Source organism: Jaculus jaculus, chromosome 18, assembly GCF_020740685.1.
Source record: "Jaculus jaculus isolate mJacJac1 chromosome 18, mJacJac1.mat.Y.cur, whole genome shotgun sequence".
NCBI lineage: Eukaryota > Metazoa > Chordata > Mammalia > Rodentia > Dipodidae > Jaculus > Jaculus jaculus.
In genome coordinates this window covers 8,441,724-8,456,826 of record NC_059119.1, presented here as the reverse complement: position 1 = coordinate 8,456,826, position 15,103 = coordinate 8,441,724, and the positions used below count along the sequence as shown (strand labels likewise).

The 15,103-nt window shown below is 37.3% G+C and overlaps 1 protein-coding gene across 1 annotated transcript in view; it reads left to right on the top strand.

Moving 5' to 3' along the window:
• Positions 1–14,577, top strand: part of Ctnna3 (catenin alpha 3) — a 1,402,587-nt gene extending 1,388,010 nt beyond the window's left edge. Inside the window, exon 18 of the mRNA XM_045137244.1 lies at positions 12,038–14,577. Coding sequence (XP_044993179.1) covers positions 12,038–12,325 — 288 coding nt within the window. The 3' untranslated portion in view covers positions 12,326–14,577. The remainder of the gene's footprint in view (positions 1–12,037) is intronic.
• Positions 14,578–15,103: the final 526 nt, after the last annotated feature.

The window sequence follows — 15,103 nt, the reverse complement described above, 5'->3', positions numbered from 1 at the left end:
AAAAAAAAAAACTCCTGCAGTGGTTTAAATGTACAGTCCCATAGGCTCAAATGTTGTTGATTGGTGGTAAGCAGTTCCAGTCTCCAGCAGGTGGAGCCCTGCCAGGGAAGAGGTATGTCACTGGAGGCAAATCTGATCCTCCCCCTAAAGTGTGAAAGGAGCACTTTGAGCCCTGGTTCTTTGTGTTTCCTGGTTGTTGGTGCTGTCTCTCCACCTGGATCTATGGAAGTGCGCCAGCTTCTTCCACAGCTGATGGTGCTCCCCTGGGATTTTTAAGCCTGAAATAAACAGTTTCTTCCCATAAGCTGTTTCCAGTGAGGTGTTTGTCCCAGCAACTAGAAAGTGACTGCAACATCATACTGACATTACATTGCATACTCACTAGACTTTGTTAAATTAAAATAAAGAAGAAGATTCAAAATACCACATGAGGCGGAGAGTGTAAACCATGTAGCTCATATATTATTTATGGCATTTAAGATGCCTAAACACTCGGATTATTTGTAATAAAGCCAAGTGCATATTTATACTAGTACATAACTTGACTTCCAGGCACTTAAGATAAAGTACATTCTATGAATTGGTAAATACAAACAATTATAGAAGCTTCACTCTTGACAGAAAGAATCTGTAAGCATTTAATTACTATGAAATTTTACTTAGAAAGTCAACTATATGTTCAACACATCCTAGTGCATCCATAAAACCCACTTGAAGGAATAAAACAAACTGGGACAACAAAATAGCCTGAATTAAGCCTGCAAATACAATCATGCATAAAAGACACACTGCATGCCATGGAATTCCATCTACCTACCATATGTCTGCCTATCTATCTATCTATCTATCATCTATCTATCTATCTATCTATCTATCTATCTATCTATCTATCTATCATCTATCTATCTATCTACTGCATCTGGATTAACTGCTGCCCCCTACCTGAAGTGGGGAAGGATTTCCTGATAAGAAGCTCAGAAAAAACTAGCTGATGCTGATATAACAACACAGATCTTTTTGTTTATTTGTTTATTTGTGTTTTGTTTCTTATTTATTTATTTTTTATTTTTATTTCTTTTTTTGAGGTAGGGTCTCATTCTAGCCCAGGCTGACCTGGAATGCACTGTGTATTCTCAGGGTGGCCTTGAACCCAAGGTTACATCTGATTCTGAGTGCTGGGATTAAAGGCATGTGCCACCACTCCCTGCATATCACAGAATTTACTAGTGTACTTAAAACATGGCCTATTTGATCATATACTGGGTTATAAAGAAAGCGTCTACAGATACTAATTCTTTCATCGATTCATTCAGGCTGTTCTCTGATCATACAATATTTTAGTTAGAAGACAGTACTAAAATGAAAACTAGGGAAACCTCATTTAATAGGAAATTTCAAAAGTGATCCTCTCATACATGAGTTAGCTAAGAAGTTAAAACTAGACAAAGGGAATACATGTAAGCATTCCACCATGCAGCATAATGGACACGGTCAGTTACAGATTATCACACTTGTGGGAAATACTATGGAAGGCAGTGTAGTGTTCTCAACAAAAGAAATAAAATAAGGTGGCTAATGCATTAGTTAGTTAAATTTACTCATTCAATAGTATCTCAAGAAGTCATGAATATATGCAGAAAATGTTATCTGTCTTTCCTTTTGGATCAACATAAACATGAGATAATGTTTTGCTTAATTAATAATCAGTGAAAACAAGTTTAAACTTGAGTAAAATATTTTTACCAACTGCCATTTTTTTAAAAAAATGTAGAGATGGAATATAGCAGCTTAAACTCATATTTTACTGGTGGGACTATAAATTTACATAACCTTGAGAATCTCTGGAAGTGCTTAACAAAAATGAATGTCGGCACTCTCATAATTCTGTCATTGTAACCAGGCAATACTCAATGCACCACCTCATACATATGTTTACTGTAAGGTGGATACTAACATATTCATTAACTGTTATCCATAATAGTCCAAACTATCTAAAAGTCACCAGCACTGTAATGGGTGTACTATGCCATTTTATATGATGGTGTATTATATGGAAAATATTAATTGATCCCATAAATGTAAATTTGACTTAATGAAATCAAAATACAAAATTAACTTTGAAATTACTTTATATATTGCATATAATTACAAATTGGCAAGATATAATTCATTTCATGATATATGCAATATATTATTTATCAAAATATACTAAATATAATTACTTAAATTAAATCACACATTTGGGAGGGATGGAGTGATGGCTTGGTGGGAAGGTGTTTGCTTGAAAAGCCAAAGTACCTAGGTTTGATTCCCCAGGACCCATGTAAGCCAGATGCACAAGGGGGTGCATGCGTCTGGAGTTTGTTTGCAGTGGCTGGAAGCCCTAGTGTGCCTATTCCTTTTCTCTGTCACTCTCTCTCTCTAATAAATAAAAATATAATATTTAAAAATATTTTAACTGCATATATTTGGTACATGTGATCTCTCTATATATACATATACATATATACATATATTTATTTATATATGTATATGTATGCGTATGATAAAACTAAATAAAAGTAGCAATCAGATTCCTGGAGAAGAAAGGAAAATTATGTCGGAATATGAGTATTTAAAGATTCTTTTGTCAAAATTAAAATGTTATAGAGTAAAAGTCAGGAGAAAGGAATAAAACTGCATCAGGAGAGAAAATTTTAAATTTTGTAAACTTCCCAAGAAAGCCAAAGTGAAGTACACTTAGCAGACATGGTTTCTGAGATAAAAAAAAAATAAATCAACTTTTGATTCTTATGGAATGGGATAGGGATGAAAGAATATGTCAGGTTTGCTGGTTCTGAACTTTGTTTCTGCCTTACTGTTATGTTGTTTACCTTATATTTGCTTTAAGTGAGAAGGGCATGACATAGCTTTTGTGACTGCAAATTTGGAGTAGTGTTTGCATAGCATGGTTTCAAGAACTGACTGAAGTGGAGCTGGGGTGAGCTCAGTGCTAGAGCACAAATGCAGGGCCCTCGGTTTACCCTCCATCACCACTAACACACACACACACACACACACACACACACACACACACACACGGACATGCAGGGTATCCACTTATCTACTTGCCCAATGAGAGGATTGCTTGAAATGGCAGGGTCCCCTGTGCATCACTGGGGGCATGGGTCCTTCTTTTCTGCAGATATCTGTAGAAGAAAGATGTGAGCTGTAACATAATGAATATGTTAAGTAGGTTTAAATGGTAGATTCTCAAGAATAAAAGAGGCTGAAACAGCATGGAGGTAGAAAGAAATATGCATGTGTAAAGTGGGGAGATTCAAAATGATTGTCATTCAGCCTGCTAATGTCACAGAACCTGGTACTCACTTATGTTCCATCCTGGACATTTTCAATATATGATTGAGGAAGCAAACTAATGGTTCTTAGCTGTGGCTCTTACGACATTGCTAAATGTCATAGTGAGGAGCTTCACGTGGATATCTATAGAGAGGAAGACCTCAGTGTCTGACACTGCACAGAAGAGGATGCAAGGCTAGCTCTGCTTGGTAAAGAATCATGATTTCTCTGAATCCTGTATCTGCAGCTATCATCATCATTGTAAACGATTTGTTCTTCAGCTAAGCATTTGCCTTTAACTAAATATGGTTGAGAGAGAGCTAATCAATACTGATCTGTATATTTCTTTACAATTGGCATATCAAATAAAATCAAAAGGCATTATAAGACTTACCAAAAATTGCATTCAGTTTATGAATGTTTCCCTTTAAAGGGATATAAAATGCTTTTGGCCTACAGGTTTTACTTAGAAAAAAAAAAAAAAAAAAACTTTGAAAATGCTGTTTGACAAGACAAGATTACAACTGAATAAATGTCATATTTCATTTTGCATCTGGCCCTCTAAGTACTGTTTAATTTTTAGTAATTCCACATTGATTCCCTCCTTTTGAATAAGTTGTCCCTTTCTGTTTTCATGTTCTGATGGAGAATTAGCAAAGGACACATTTGCTGTGTAGATCACATTGTGAGCCTACTGGAATAACTCTTACTATTGAAACAATGTTACCTCCTCAATTTAATTATAAGCTTGACAACTTCAATTTGGAGATGCAACTCCATTTTGACCAGCGTTAACAAAACCCTTGTTTGATTTGCCTATTAAGCCAGTTTGGCTGTGAGCATTTTTTAAATACATTTGGAAAGGGAGATTACTTTCAATACAGGCCATTCATCAAAAAAAATCTGTTTAGAGACAAAAGAATGTGTTAAGCAATGTTAGAATAAAATTAGCTTCTCAAGAGAGGTTTATGGTGAATTATAAAACATTGAATTAATATATGTATTTTTGATAAAAGATGTATTGAAACATTTACTGTCACATACAACTACCTTGATTAGATTGGGCTAGAGATGTCAGTGGGTGTCTATACGTTAGAAAGACTGCACAATATCTGTTAATATTTCAGAAATCATTAAATTATGCTGTTACTTCATTTAAACTCATATGCAGGTAGTCTTTAACATAATGTGTGCTAATCTCATCTCCAAGTGGTAAACTAAACGCATTAAGCAAGACTTTACAAAGCAGCCGTGGAGCTGGGGAGGTGCCTCTGGTGGTAAAGTGCTTGCTAGGAGAGCAGAATTCTGACTTAGAGCACTAGGTGTGGTGGTCTGTGGCTTTAATCCCAGTGCTCAGGAAGCAAAGGTGGGAAGACCCTGGGTACTTGCTCTCTAGCTATTCTAGTAAACAGGTGAGTTCTGAATTCAGCCTGGGATCCTCCCTGAAAAAATAAGGTGGAGAGTGATTAAGGAACTTTGGCCTCACATGCATGCACACACATGTCCTAACATGCATACACTCATGCAGGTACATTAATCACATATTTACATGCCAAAACTAAAAAAAAATAAACAAATAAAATGACTTAATAGTCAGATGACCGAATCTTGATTTCTGTTGCAAAACCAAGGCAAAGAAGCTAAATTAATTTCATCTAAAGAATTGAAAAAAATAGTTAATTGGAATTATGCACATTTGTGTGATTATATAAATTTTATGTACTCCTCTATCTGAGAAGGTATAATTTAATTTACTTCTGGTTTTCTTTACCTTATTGCTTTGCTTAATAACATGAAACTTGACTTTTGGCTATTATCAAGTATAAAATCTTAAAGTTAAAAAGTCTTAACCTAGATGGCTTCAGATGTGTTGGAGTCTGTAAGAATGACTTTATGGGCAATGAAGGGGACCATCTGAAGTGGGAAGAGAGGGTAATGATGTCATCAAAGTGTGATGTAAACATATGAAAATGTTATAATGAAACACTATTATGTGCTGTTAATGTATGCTTAAAAGTAAACAAAAGTAGTAATTTTAAATGGTATATGGGAATCAACACAGAATAAATATACTTTTAATATTTTATTTATTTCTTTATTTGCAAGAGAGAGAAAGAGAAATAGGCAGACAGAGAGAAATAGAGAGAAAGGCAGAGAGAGGGAGAGAATGGGCATGCCAATGAAATCCAGAAGCATGTGCCTCTTTGGGCTTCTGCTTACATGGATACTAAGCAATCAAACCTGGGTCCTTAGATTTCACAGAACACAGGTGTAAGAACTAAGCCAACACTCTAGCCCATATATATATATATATATATATATATATATATATATATATATATATATAAATGTTTTTTTTTTTTTTTTTTTTTTTGGTTTTTCGAGGTAGGGTCTCACTCTAGCCCAGGCTGACCTGGAACTGGAATTCACTATGTAGTTTCAGGGTGGCCTTGAACTCACGGCGATCCTCCTACCTCTGCCTCCCAAGTGCTGGTATTAAAGGCGTGTGCCACCACACCCAGCCAAAATAAATATTTTTAAAGCAGCGTTTTCCTTTCTTAATATTTAGCTAGTATACAAAGCAATGGCTTTAGCTATGACATGTTCATTCACATATACGGTTGTTTTCTGTTCATACTCTTACCCCTCTGGCTGCCCTCCCCCACTCCTCCTTTTCCACACATGCTTGTCTCCTTTCTGTTCCCCTTCAACTTTCATGGTATGTATTCTGTTTCTTTCTCTTGTCCCTTCCCTTTAGACTTCTTTCTGCCCTCTTCTCTGTTTTTGGTGTGTGCCTGTGAGGGAGCACATGTGTGCACATTTGTGTGAACATGTGTGGAGGCCAGAGGCTGACACTGGCTATCCTCCCTGCATTACATGGGCCCTGAAGAGTTGAACATGGTTCCTTAGACTTTGCAGGTGAAATAAATATTTTTATTTCTATTCTTTACTTATTATTTTTACTCTAGCCCAGGGTGACCTGGAATTCACTATGTACTCTCAGGGTGGCCTTGAACTCACCATGATCCTCCCACCTCTGCCTCCCAAGTGCTGGAGTTAAAGGCGTGTGCCACCAAGCCCAGCTATTCCCATTGTTTTAACAAAATAAATGTTTTGGCAAATGAAATGCCTTTCTTGTTCCAAGTACCAGCACACATTACAAAATTAAAACTATTCTTGGGCCGGGCTTGAGAGGTGGCTTAATGGTTAAGACACATGCCTGTGAAGCCTAAGGACCCAGGTTTGATTCTCCAGGACTCATGTAAGCCAGATGCGCATGGTAGCACAAGCAGGTGGAGTTCATTTGCAGGGGCTAGAGGCCCTGACATGCCTATTCTCTCTCTCCCTCTCTCTGCCTCTAATAAATAAGTAAAAATAAAAATTTTTAAAGATATTCTTATGAGAAGAGTTACTAGATTGTAAATTTTAAATTCTTAGGCATTGCATTAAAGTTTGTATAATTTATCCAACTGTTCAATATATGAAAATAATCACTTATTGGAAGTTGGGATTTACTGATAGGAAGGGAGATGAGATAACTAAAAACATTCTGTGGAATCAGAATATCTTGGTTCAAACTGTAGCTCTCCTTTAACAGCTGTGCAACCTTCACCAACCCTCAATACACACCTGTTCCCATTGTTTCCTTATCTAAAAACGTAAACATGATAACACACCTGCTTACTGGGTTACTGCGAGTAGATCTCCAACAGACACAGTAGATATTAGCAATAATCCTAAACTGCTATTATACCTGGGACCAAAGTCTACATGTGTGCCTTTCAAATGTTGTCTCGGTACAGATAAAATGACTGCCAGGAGCCTTTGAATTCAGGTAAACACTGAGACTCACAAAAATGTCTTTGGCTACACTGGATGCAAGTGTGCCAAAACAAATGTAGGAGAGAATCTAATGTGCTTGGTAGCATGGGCTCTCAGCCGGAATCCCAGCAGAAATAATTACCATAGTAGTTCACACACACACATTTGGAAACTATGTATTTATTTTATTTTAATTTTCTCTACCTGACAGGTAAGCTGAAAAGTGCAAGGCCTTCGTCATGATTGCTTGGTTCTTGTAAGTTCACAGGGCTGATAAGGGCCTCGCAACCAGAATATGGGGGTTGATACCAGGGTGTATGAGTATAAGAAAACATTCTGGCACGTTGACTTAAAATAGGTGAGATATGTAGAAAATCAAAATGCTTACTTTTTATTTATCGGTTTATTTATTTTCAAGGAGAGAGAGAGGAGACAGAATGAATGTGACAGGGCTTCTATCAGTTTCACCACAATCTTGTGAAATGGCCTTAGGAGATGGCTCAGTGGTTAAAGATCCTTTCTGCAAAGCCTGCGGACCCCAGGTCAGCTCCTCTGCAGCCATATAAGCCTGAAAGCACAAAGTAGCTTTACATCTGGCATTCCTTTGCAGCATAAAGAGGCCCTGGTGTACACATTTTCTCTCTCTTCCTCCTTAAATTTTTAAAAAATTGAATATTTTATTAAATGTTAAGGTATTTTGAGAGCTGTGGAGTCTCTCTTGTCCCTGATGGGATGGACCTCTATGGCAAAGGAGGTGAGGATGGCAAAAAGTCAACTTGATAAGGAAAATATAGAAAAAGCCTTCCAAGAGTAGGTGCATTTCCTAAAAGAAAGAGAGACTGGCTTGCCAGTTCGGGGTCTTGGAGCTGGGAATATAAAGATGGAAAAAGCTCAAAATGTTAGGACAACTGTGCTTAGGATTTTTGCTGGCATCTAAAGACAAAGAGTGGAAAAAGAAGAAAACATATGTTCCTCGTGCCAGAACTTAGAAAGTTTGGCAGACTCAGTAGTATGGGCCTTCAGCAACTGTAGCAGAGGATGGGCTTCTAGAATCATGAATTATCTCATCAGTGGAAAACTGCCCCTCCTGCCTCTTTAGCAAAGCTATCAAAGAGGGGTGGTGGCTTGGCCAGGTGAGTGACTGATAGTCTCTACCCAGGACCAGAGGACTCTTCAGAAGGAAAAGGCTCCCTTCTAATGTCACTAGGGAAATGGGAGGTGGTACCCTTCTTTCAGAGACCACCAAGCCTAATGTCTACCTGGCATTTCTTTCTTGGCTCACAGTAATTACAATAGCACTTATATGAGGGTTATTTCCTACCAGAAATTCCATATTAGTGCAGTGAATTGTAAGGCCTAACATCTCAGGTGACTAGGTAATTAGTTTTTTTTTTTTTTAATTTTTTTAATTTTGGTTTTTCAAGGTAGGGTTTCACTCTAGCCCAGGCTGACCTGGGATTCACTATGTAGTCTCAGGGTGTCCTTGAACTCATAGTGATCCTCCTACCTCTGCTTCCCAAGTGCTGGCTTGTTTGCATTGTTTTTGAAGGTCCAGCTACTCTGTATATATTAGGTACATGGACAAGTTGGCAATTACAAGGAAAAATAAAATATCTTCTGTTGTGTTTAAGCCTCTTTAGCAATACAAGACTGTTGATATGTTTGAAAGTCAAAGTGTTCAACCTCAAAACATTTTAGGACTGATCATATATGTTTGGAGTTTAACTGAAGCCATACAGCACATGCCAAACAGTGTGGAAAAGACACTTCAGCAAACTAAGATTCATACTGAATGATAGTATTGGCTAGGTCTCTTTCTGTGTGGTTTTTGTTTGTTTGTTTTTGTTTTATGTTTTGTGAGTAGTTGACCAAATGCATTGTAGAATAGGAATTTATTAAACACAAATACTTATTCACCTAGATGTCACAAAGAAACTGAATCTAATGATTTCCACTTGGGCATTGACTATGAGTATGGAGAAAGGGCTGTTTATATGTTTGCATGTAGATATTTACACATGACCTGTGGCCCTGAGACAGCAGAGATGAGAAGATGTAGCAGTTCTCAGATGATTGCAAATTCTCCATTTAGATCAGAGGGAGTATTAGCAGCTAGGAGAGAAGAGTCTCTTCTGTGTCAGACATTTCAAATTGCATTTGCCAGAAGAATTTTCAGTTAATTGCCATGATTTATAATAGAGGTTTTTGCAGGCTTGAGGTTTAATGTCTGGTTGCTTTGCCCTCCCAGGCCTTTGGGATGCATGAATATTCTTGTCTTGCAATAGATGAAGTTCAGAATTTTTTTTAAATTAATGAAACAAGGATTTCAAAGCCATATATTATCTCACTCAAATTTGCTTTTGTCTTTACTCAGAGATATTCAGTGAATTCATCCCTTAAAGGACTTTTCATGAATTCAGACCTGGATAAAAAGATTTATAATCTTGTATTTTTTTTTTTTTTCAGGCAAGAAATGGTTCATACTTTTTCTCGAGGAGTGAGCCATAGATCCTGCCTGGGCTTTGAACAGAATTTCCAATCGTTATCTAATTATGTTCCATTGCCTGTGCTTTGGCTAATAGCTCAGAGTTATCCATCTCCACGCACATAGTTCATAGAGCTCAAAGGTCTTCAGACAGTGTCTTAGAGGCTTTACTCATGAAATAACAGTATTCTTTGAGCAATTCTCCTAATGGGCTGTCTGCAAAACCAGTCTTCATGCTGTCCTTGGAGGGGTAATTTGTCCTGTGGTTTTTCTGAGTCATGCAGAGAGGAAGATCATTCTAGAACCATTTAGGATTTTCAAGTCAAAGGACTTGTCACAGGCCACCATAGAAGATCATAGTAACAGGATTAAAGGTAAAGTAAAGGATTAGCTTTTTAAATGACAGAAGACAAGCCAGTTTCTGTGCTATAAGGCATTACAAGAGGTGAGCTTGAACATCCTTCCTAGATGGCTGGCCTATACTTATGAGTAACATGAAAAAACAAAAGGGAGGCCGAATCAGTGTAAGACATGCAGCAATATAATTGTTGAATCAAAATGGACAAGAGAATGCAATTTTTAGGGTGAGAAGACCAAAACCTCTAAGGAAATCAGTAGCATCGAGTTCTGAGGTCTGCTTGTGGGGAAGCCTTTATGATGGTATAGCACCCGGGCATAAATCCCATACTTCCATTTTGAAGTATTCCAAGTACCTTAAAGTACGATTTCACCTTTCAAAACATCTTTCGTGTGTGTGTGTGTGTGTAAGTGAAAAGTACCTTCCAAATGTAACTAGGCTACAGGAGGATTCCAATGAAAACTAATAATTATGAAAGGAAATATTTTAGCTTGCAGTCCATCAGTAACTTAACAATGAGGCATGCTATTCTGTTCAAAATTTAGCATTTTTTAAAGTCGTTTACAGTAACAGAAGCTCCTATGTGCTCTCCAACATACATGAGTGCTTCAGAAAGTCCCGTGTAATGTTTGCAAAACACTTAACATTCCGACCACATGTTCCGACTTTACATGTCCTGCTTCAGTGAGTAAAAGTAGAAGTACAGATCCAGAGTCACCAAATATTATTACTTTTCAAACGTATTGTTTTGCTGTTACCTTTTTGAAGATTTCAGGTTTGGCAGGTAATGGAGCTAATTAAATTTCCTCCACAGGAAGCAGCCAACTAGACCGGTGCCCCAGGCACGTAACCTCAGCTCTCCACTTGACTTTGCTCACTTATTTCTGTGTGTGTGAGGAAGCTGCGCCAGGCAGCCACTGATGGGTTTTAGTAGCTCCAGAGCTGGTGTTTGAGCTGCAACTCTGACAGCTCACATCACAAAGGGGAGACAGGAAAGGCATATCTTCCCCACTCGTGTGTTGGCTACAGGTGACAGTCTGCCACATGGAAATAATATTAAAGGCACTGGTTGTATAGAAATGAGGCAACTTGGCTTAGTGCTAAGGTTTTCTGTAAAGTTTCAGCAAAACCCTTTCTCCTTGAGCTTGTTTTCATAAACCACCAAAAAAAATAACACATAGGGTCATGTGGGAAAAGGTTTCCTTGGGTTATTTCGTATGTGTATCTGTGTCAATAAACATTAACCCATCTCGCAGGCAACAAAGTAAATAACATTTAACATGACTTAAATCTTAGGCAGTCATTCCAGTGAAAGTATATTTACATGTATTACTTTACCTTTCATAAACTTTTTTTTTAATTTAGCCTCAGAGAAAACTAAAATCAAAATGGTTACATTTCCATAGATTACCAGAAGGGGTCAATTTTATTTGACTACGAAGCCTTTTGAGATCTTTCTGTGATAATAGACTTCGTTATATGATAAACTTCTACATTAAAAAGAACTGTTTTCAGTTATAATTACTTAAGAATTATTCCTGACAAAAAGCGTAACATATATACAAGTCTACCTCCACACACATGTACATGCTTGTGTGCTGTGCTCTATTGTAAGTGGTACTTTTAATGGGTAAAATTTTCTATTATTACATAATTATGTATGGATGTGATCGCAGGCAGTCTGTTTGTTATACAGAAAGGGCTCAGTATTACCTCCTGGAAATAGGGGAATATGTTACAAAGATAGCAATCACAATATACTATGTTACTATCCTGATTTGAAAGCTGAACAATTTACACGGTTTCATTACAAAGTAAGAGATAATGGTAAAATACTATATTAAAAGATAAATTATGCATATATTTATATATCAGATAAGTTGCCAAAATAACAGGATGGAAAATAGATAATTATATATGGATGCATAAATTATATAAGAATGTAAATTTTCAGCTTATGAACCTTCAAGTCTTAAAGTCCTTATTACATTTTCAAACACTGGCTTTCCTTTCTTTTTCTTATTTCCGTGTAGTTGGACAGTGTCACCTCCCTGATCCAAGCAGCCAAAAATTTAATGAATGCTGTAGTACACACAGTGAAAATGTCATACATTGCCTCGACCAAGATCATCCGAATCCAGAGTCCTACCGGGCCCCGGCACCCTGTGGTCATGTGGAGAATGAAGGCTCCAGCAAAGAAACCCTTGATTAAAAGAGAGAAGCCCGAAGAAGCCTTTGCAGCCATCAGACGGGGCTCCACAAAGAAGAAAATCCATCCAGTACAAGTGATGAGTGAATTTAGAGGAAGACAAATCTACTGAACCCCTATTCTGTTCTAAAGCCCATATTGTAATATCCTGCCTGAAACATGGCTTTATTATATACTTGATTAGTTCTGCTATTTCCCTAAGTTTTAGAGTTTAACTCACAAATAACCCAAAACAGAGGAGGTCAAACCAATGCAAGCAACGTGCATTTGGAATCACGTCTTTACCATCTCAGTCTACATACACGTAATGAGAAATCATCAGGCAGTATCCAGTGAGTCCCCCCCGCCATGTCAATTAGCTTGTCCCATCACAGGGAATGTCTTATGTTCCTGACAAATGAACGCAGTGAGGCAACAGTGGATACTGTTGAACCTCACTGGTAAGTACAGTCACTCCTCATTGTGAGTAAAAACAATAACATGAGCTTCTAGGCTTGTGTTTCAATGGAAACTGATGAGTTTAGTAACTGTTTGCATCCTCTATATTTTTTACCCAACATAACTTGGCATCTAACTAGCGAAAAAATGTGTGATGCTTGCTTTAGAGAAGAGCTTAACGTTGTCAACATTTAGCCAAAACTAACCAAAAATGAGTACTACTAAATGGAATTTGAAGGTCACCTCGTTGCTCACAGTTTTGTATTGGTGACATAAAGGTAGCTGTGCTGCTGGCTCCCCTGTGTTCAGCAGTGCTGGGCCCATCAGGGAAAACCCATAGCAGAGTTATGGAGCCACTGGCAAGTGCTCTGCCATCTTACTCTATCAGGGAAAACCCATAGCAGAGTTATGGAGCCACTGGCAAGTGCTCTACCATCTTACTCTATCAGGGAAAACCCATAGCAGAGTTATGGAGCCATTGGCAAGTGCTCTACCATCTTACACTATGCCAGCTCTCCTGGTGGTGAAATGAAAATTGAATTATATCCCAAAGTAAACCTATGGTGACAAAAGTAAAATGATTCCTACATGACTCCTAACAATCTTCTCTTCTCCATTTGTAGTTGTAATTAAAGGGAAAGGCCAGCATGAAAACCTTTTGGCACTGTGTAAAATGTAACTGAATTGTACTACTGAAGTATGAAGCAGAGTTAATGGCAATGAAGAAGGTGCAATGATTTTAATGATGCTCTTTTAAATAAAAGTCAGTGGGGTCATTTAATATGTTGAGTAACTGTGCTCATCCAGAGTTGAGTTCATAATGGACTCCCTAACAGTCTGAATGGGTGTACAAGTCAGTCTCTGTCTCCCTCCCTCTCTCCCCCTCTCTCTCCTTCCTCTCAGTGATCAGTTATTTTAACAATTGTTTCACTTTAGAATGAGAAAATAAATGTTTTTACATATAACACCAATTAATGTTAAGCATGAAACATAAGGAAGGTCAAAGGCTGGAAGCATGGTGTGTACTCTATCTGAAGACAGATGGGGAAGGAGAGACTTAACAGGTCATTTCTAGTTAGGGAATGCTAACTTTGTTTTATTGTAATGAATTATTTTGTTTTGTCTACCATGATGGATTTCCAGGGCTCTTTTGTTTTATTTTGTAAATTAGTTTTAATATCTATTTATTTATTTGGGGAGAGAGTGAGAGAGAGACAATGGACGTGCCGACGCCTTCTGCCACTGAGATCAAACTCCAGATATGTGTGCCATTTTTAGTATGTGGCTTTACATAGGTGGTAGGGCACCAAATCTAGGACTTTAGACTTTGCAACAAGTGCCTTTAACTGCTGAGTCAGTTCTACAGTTTGCATATATAAAATTCATACAAGCTAAGGGAAATGAATTCCTCAAACCTCTTTCTCTTGCTCTGAGGGCTTTCCCACCATAATTATTCTGGAAAGAGTATACTCCCTTGAAGAGAAGTCAACAAAAACAAAAAAAAAAAAAATGGGAATTATGCAGTTCAGAGTTCAAATGATTATAGTTTTCAGGAGTATTTAGATACTTGAGACAAACAGGGGGAAGCTTGGTACAGTAGTCAGGACAGCTTTCTCTCAGGTACCCGTGAAAATTCATATATTGTTGAGAATGGGTTTCCTTTAAATATGTCACTAGCTATATATACTATCTCCTGAAGTGGCATGCTTTAGGATCTTGGGACTAATTTAGATAATTTAGTGTCCATTTGAAACTATATAAACTTTTTACATGTTGGAGTTCAGAATGCAGTATTGGGAGAGAAAGGGACAAAAACAATTTTTCATGTTACTGCTACTTTACCCAGAATGGAATGCTAACAGACCTTTTCATGCATATAGGTCAAGTTCTGACTAATCTTTAAACAAACTATCATTTACTGGGCATGGTGGCACATGCCTTTAATCTCAACCCTCAGTAGAGTGAGATAGAAGGATTGCTGTGAGTTTGAGGCCAGCCTGAGATTACATAGGGAATTCCAGGTCTGCTTGTGGCTACAGTTAAACACTACCTTTAAAAACAAAAGAAAAAAAAAAAACACCTATAACTAAACAAACAATAAATGCTTCAACTTGGAAGCTTTCCCAGGAGCAAATTTGCGATGGGAATCAAAATATAATAAAAACAAGATACCTAAAGCTGAGAAGGACATCTGTCCACCTGAAAAAATTCCACCAGTATATAGCATTTCAAGATGAAGTTGGATTTAAACAGTCTGAGATTTAGGTGTTTATGGGCAAAAATTTGAAAAAAAATGTAAAAAAATTAGTCTTGATGTTAACAAATATTTGTATTACATAAAATAGTTAAGTAAACCTGATAAATAAGCAGGACTCTATTTGACATACAAATGTGGAACCATTACTTTCTTTCTCAGTGGAATGCTGAGATTTTCTTAATGGAAATGATAGTT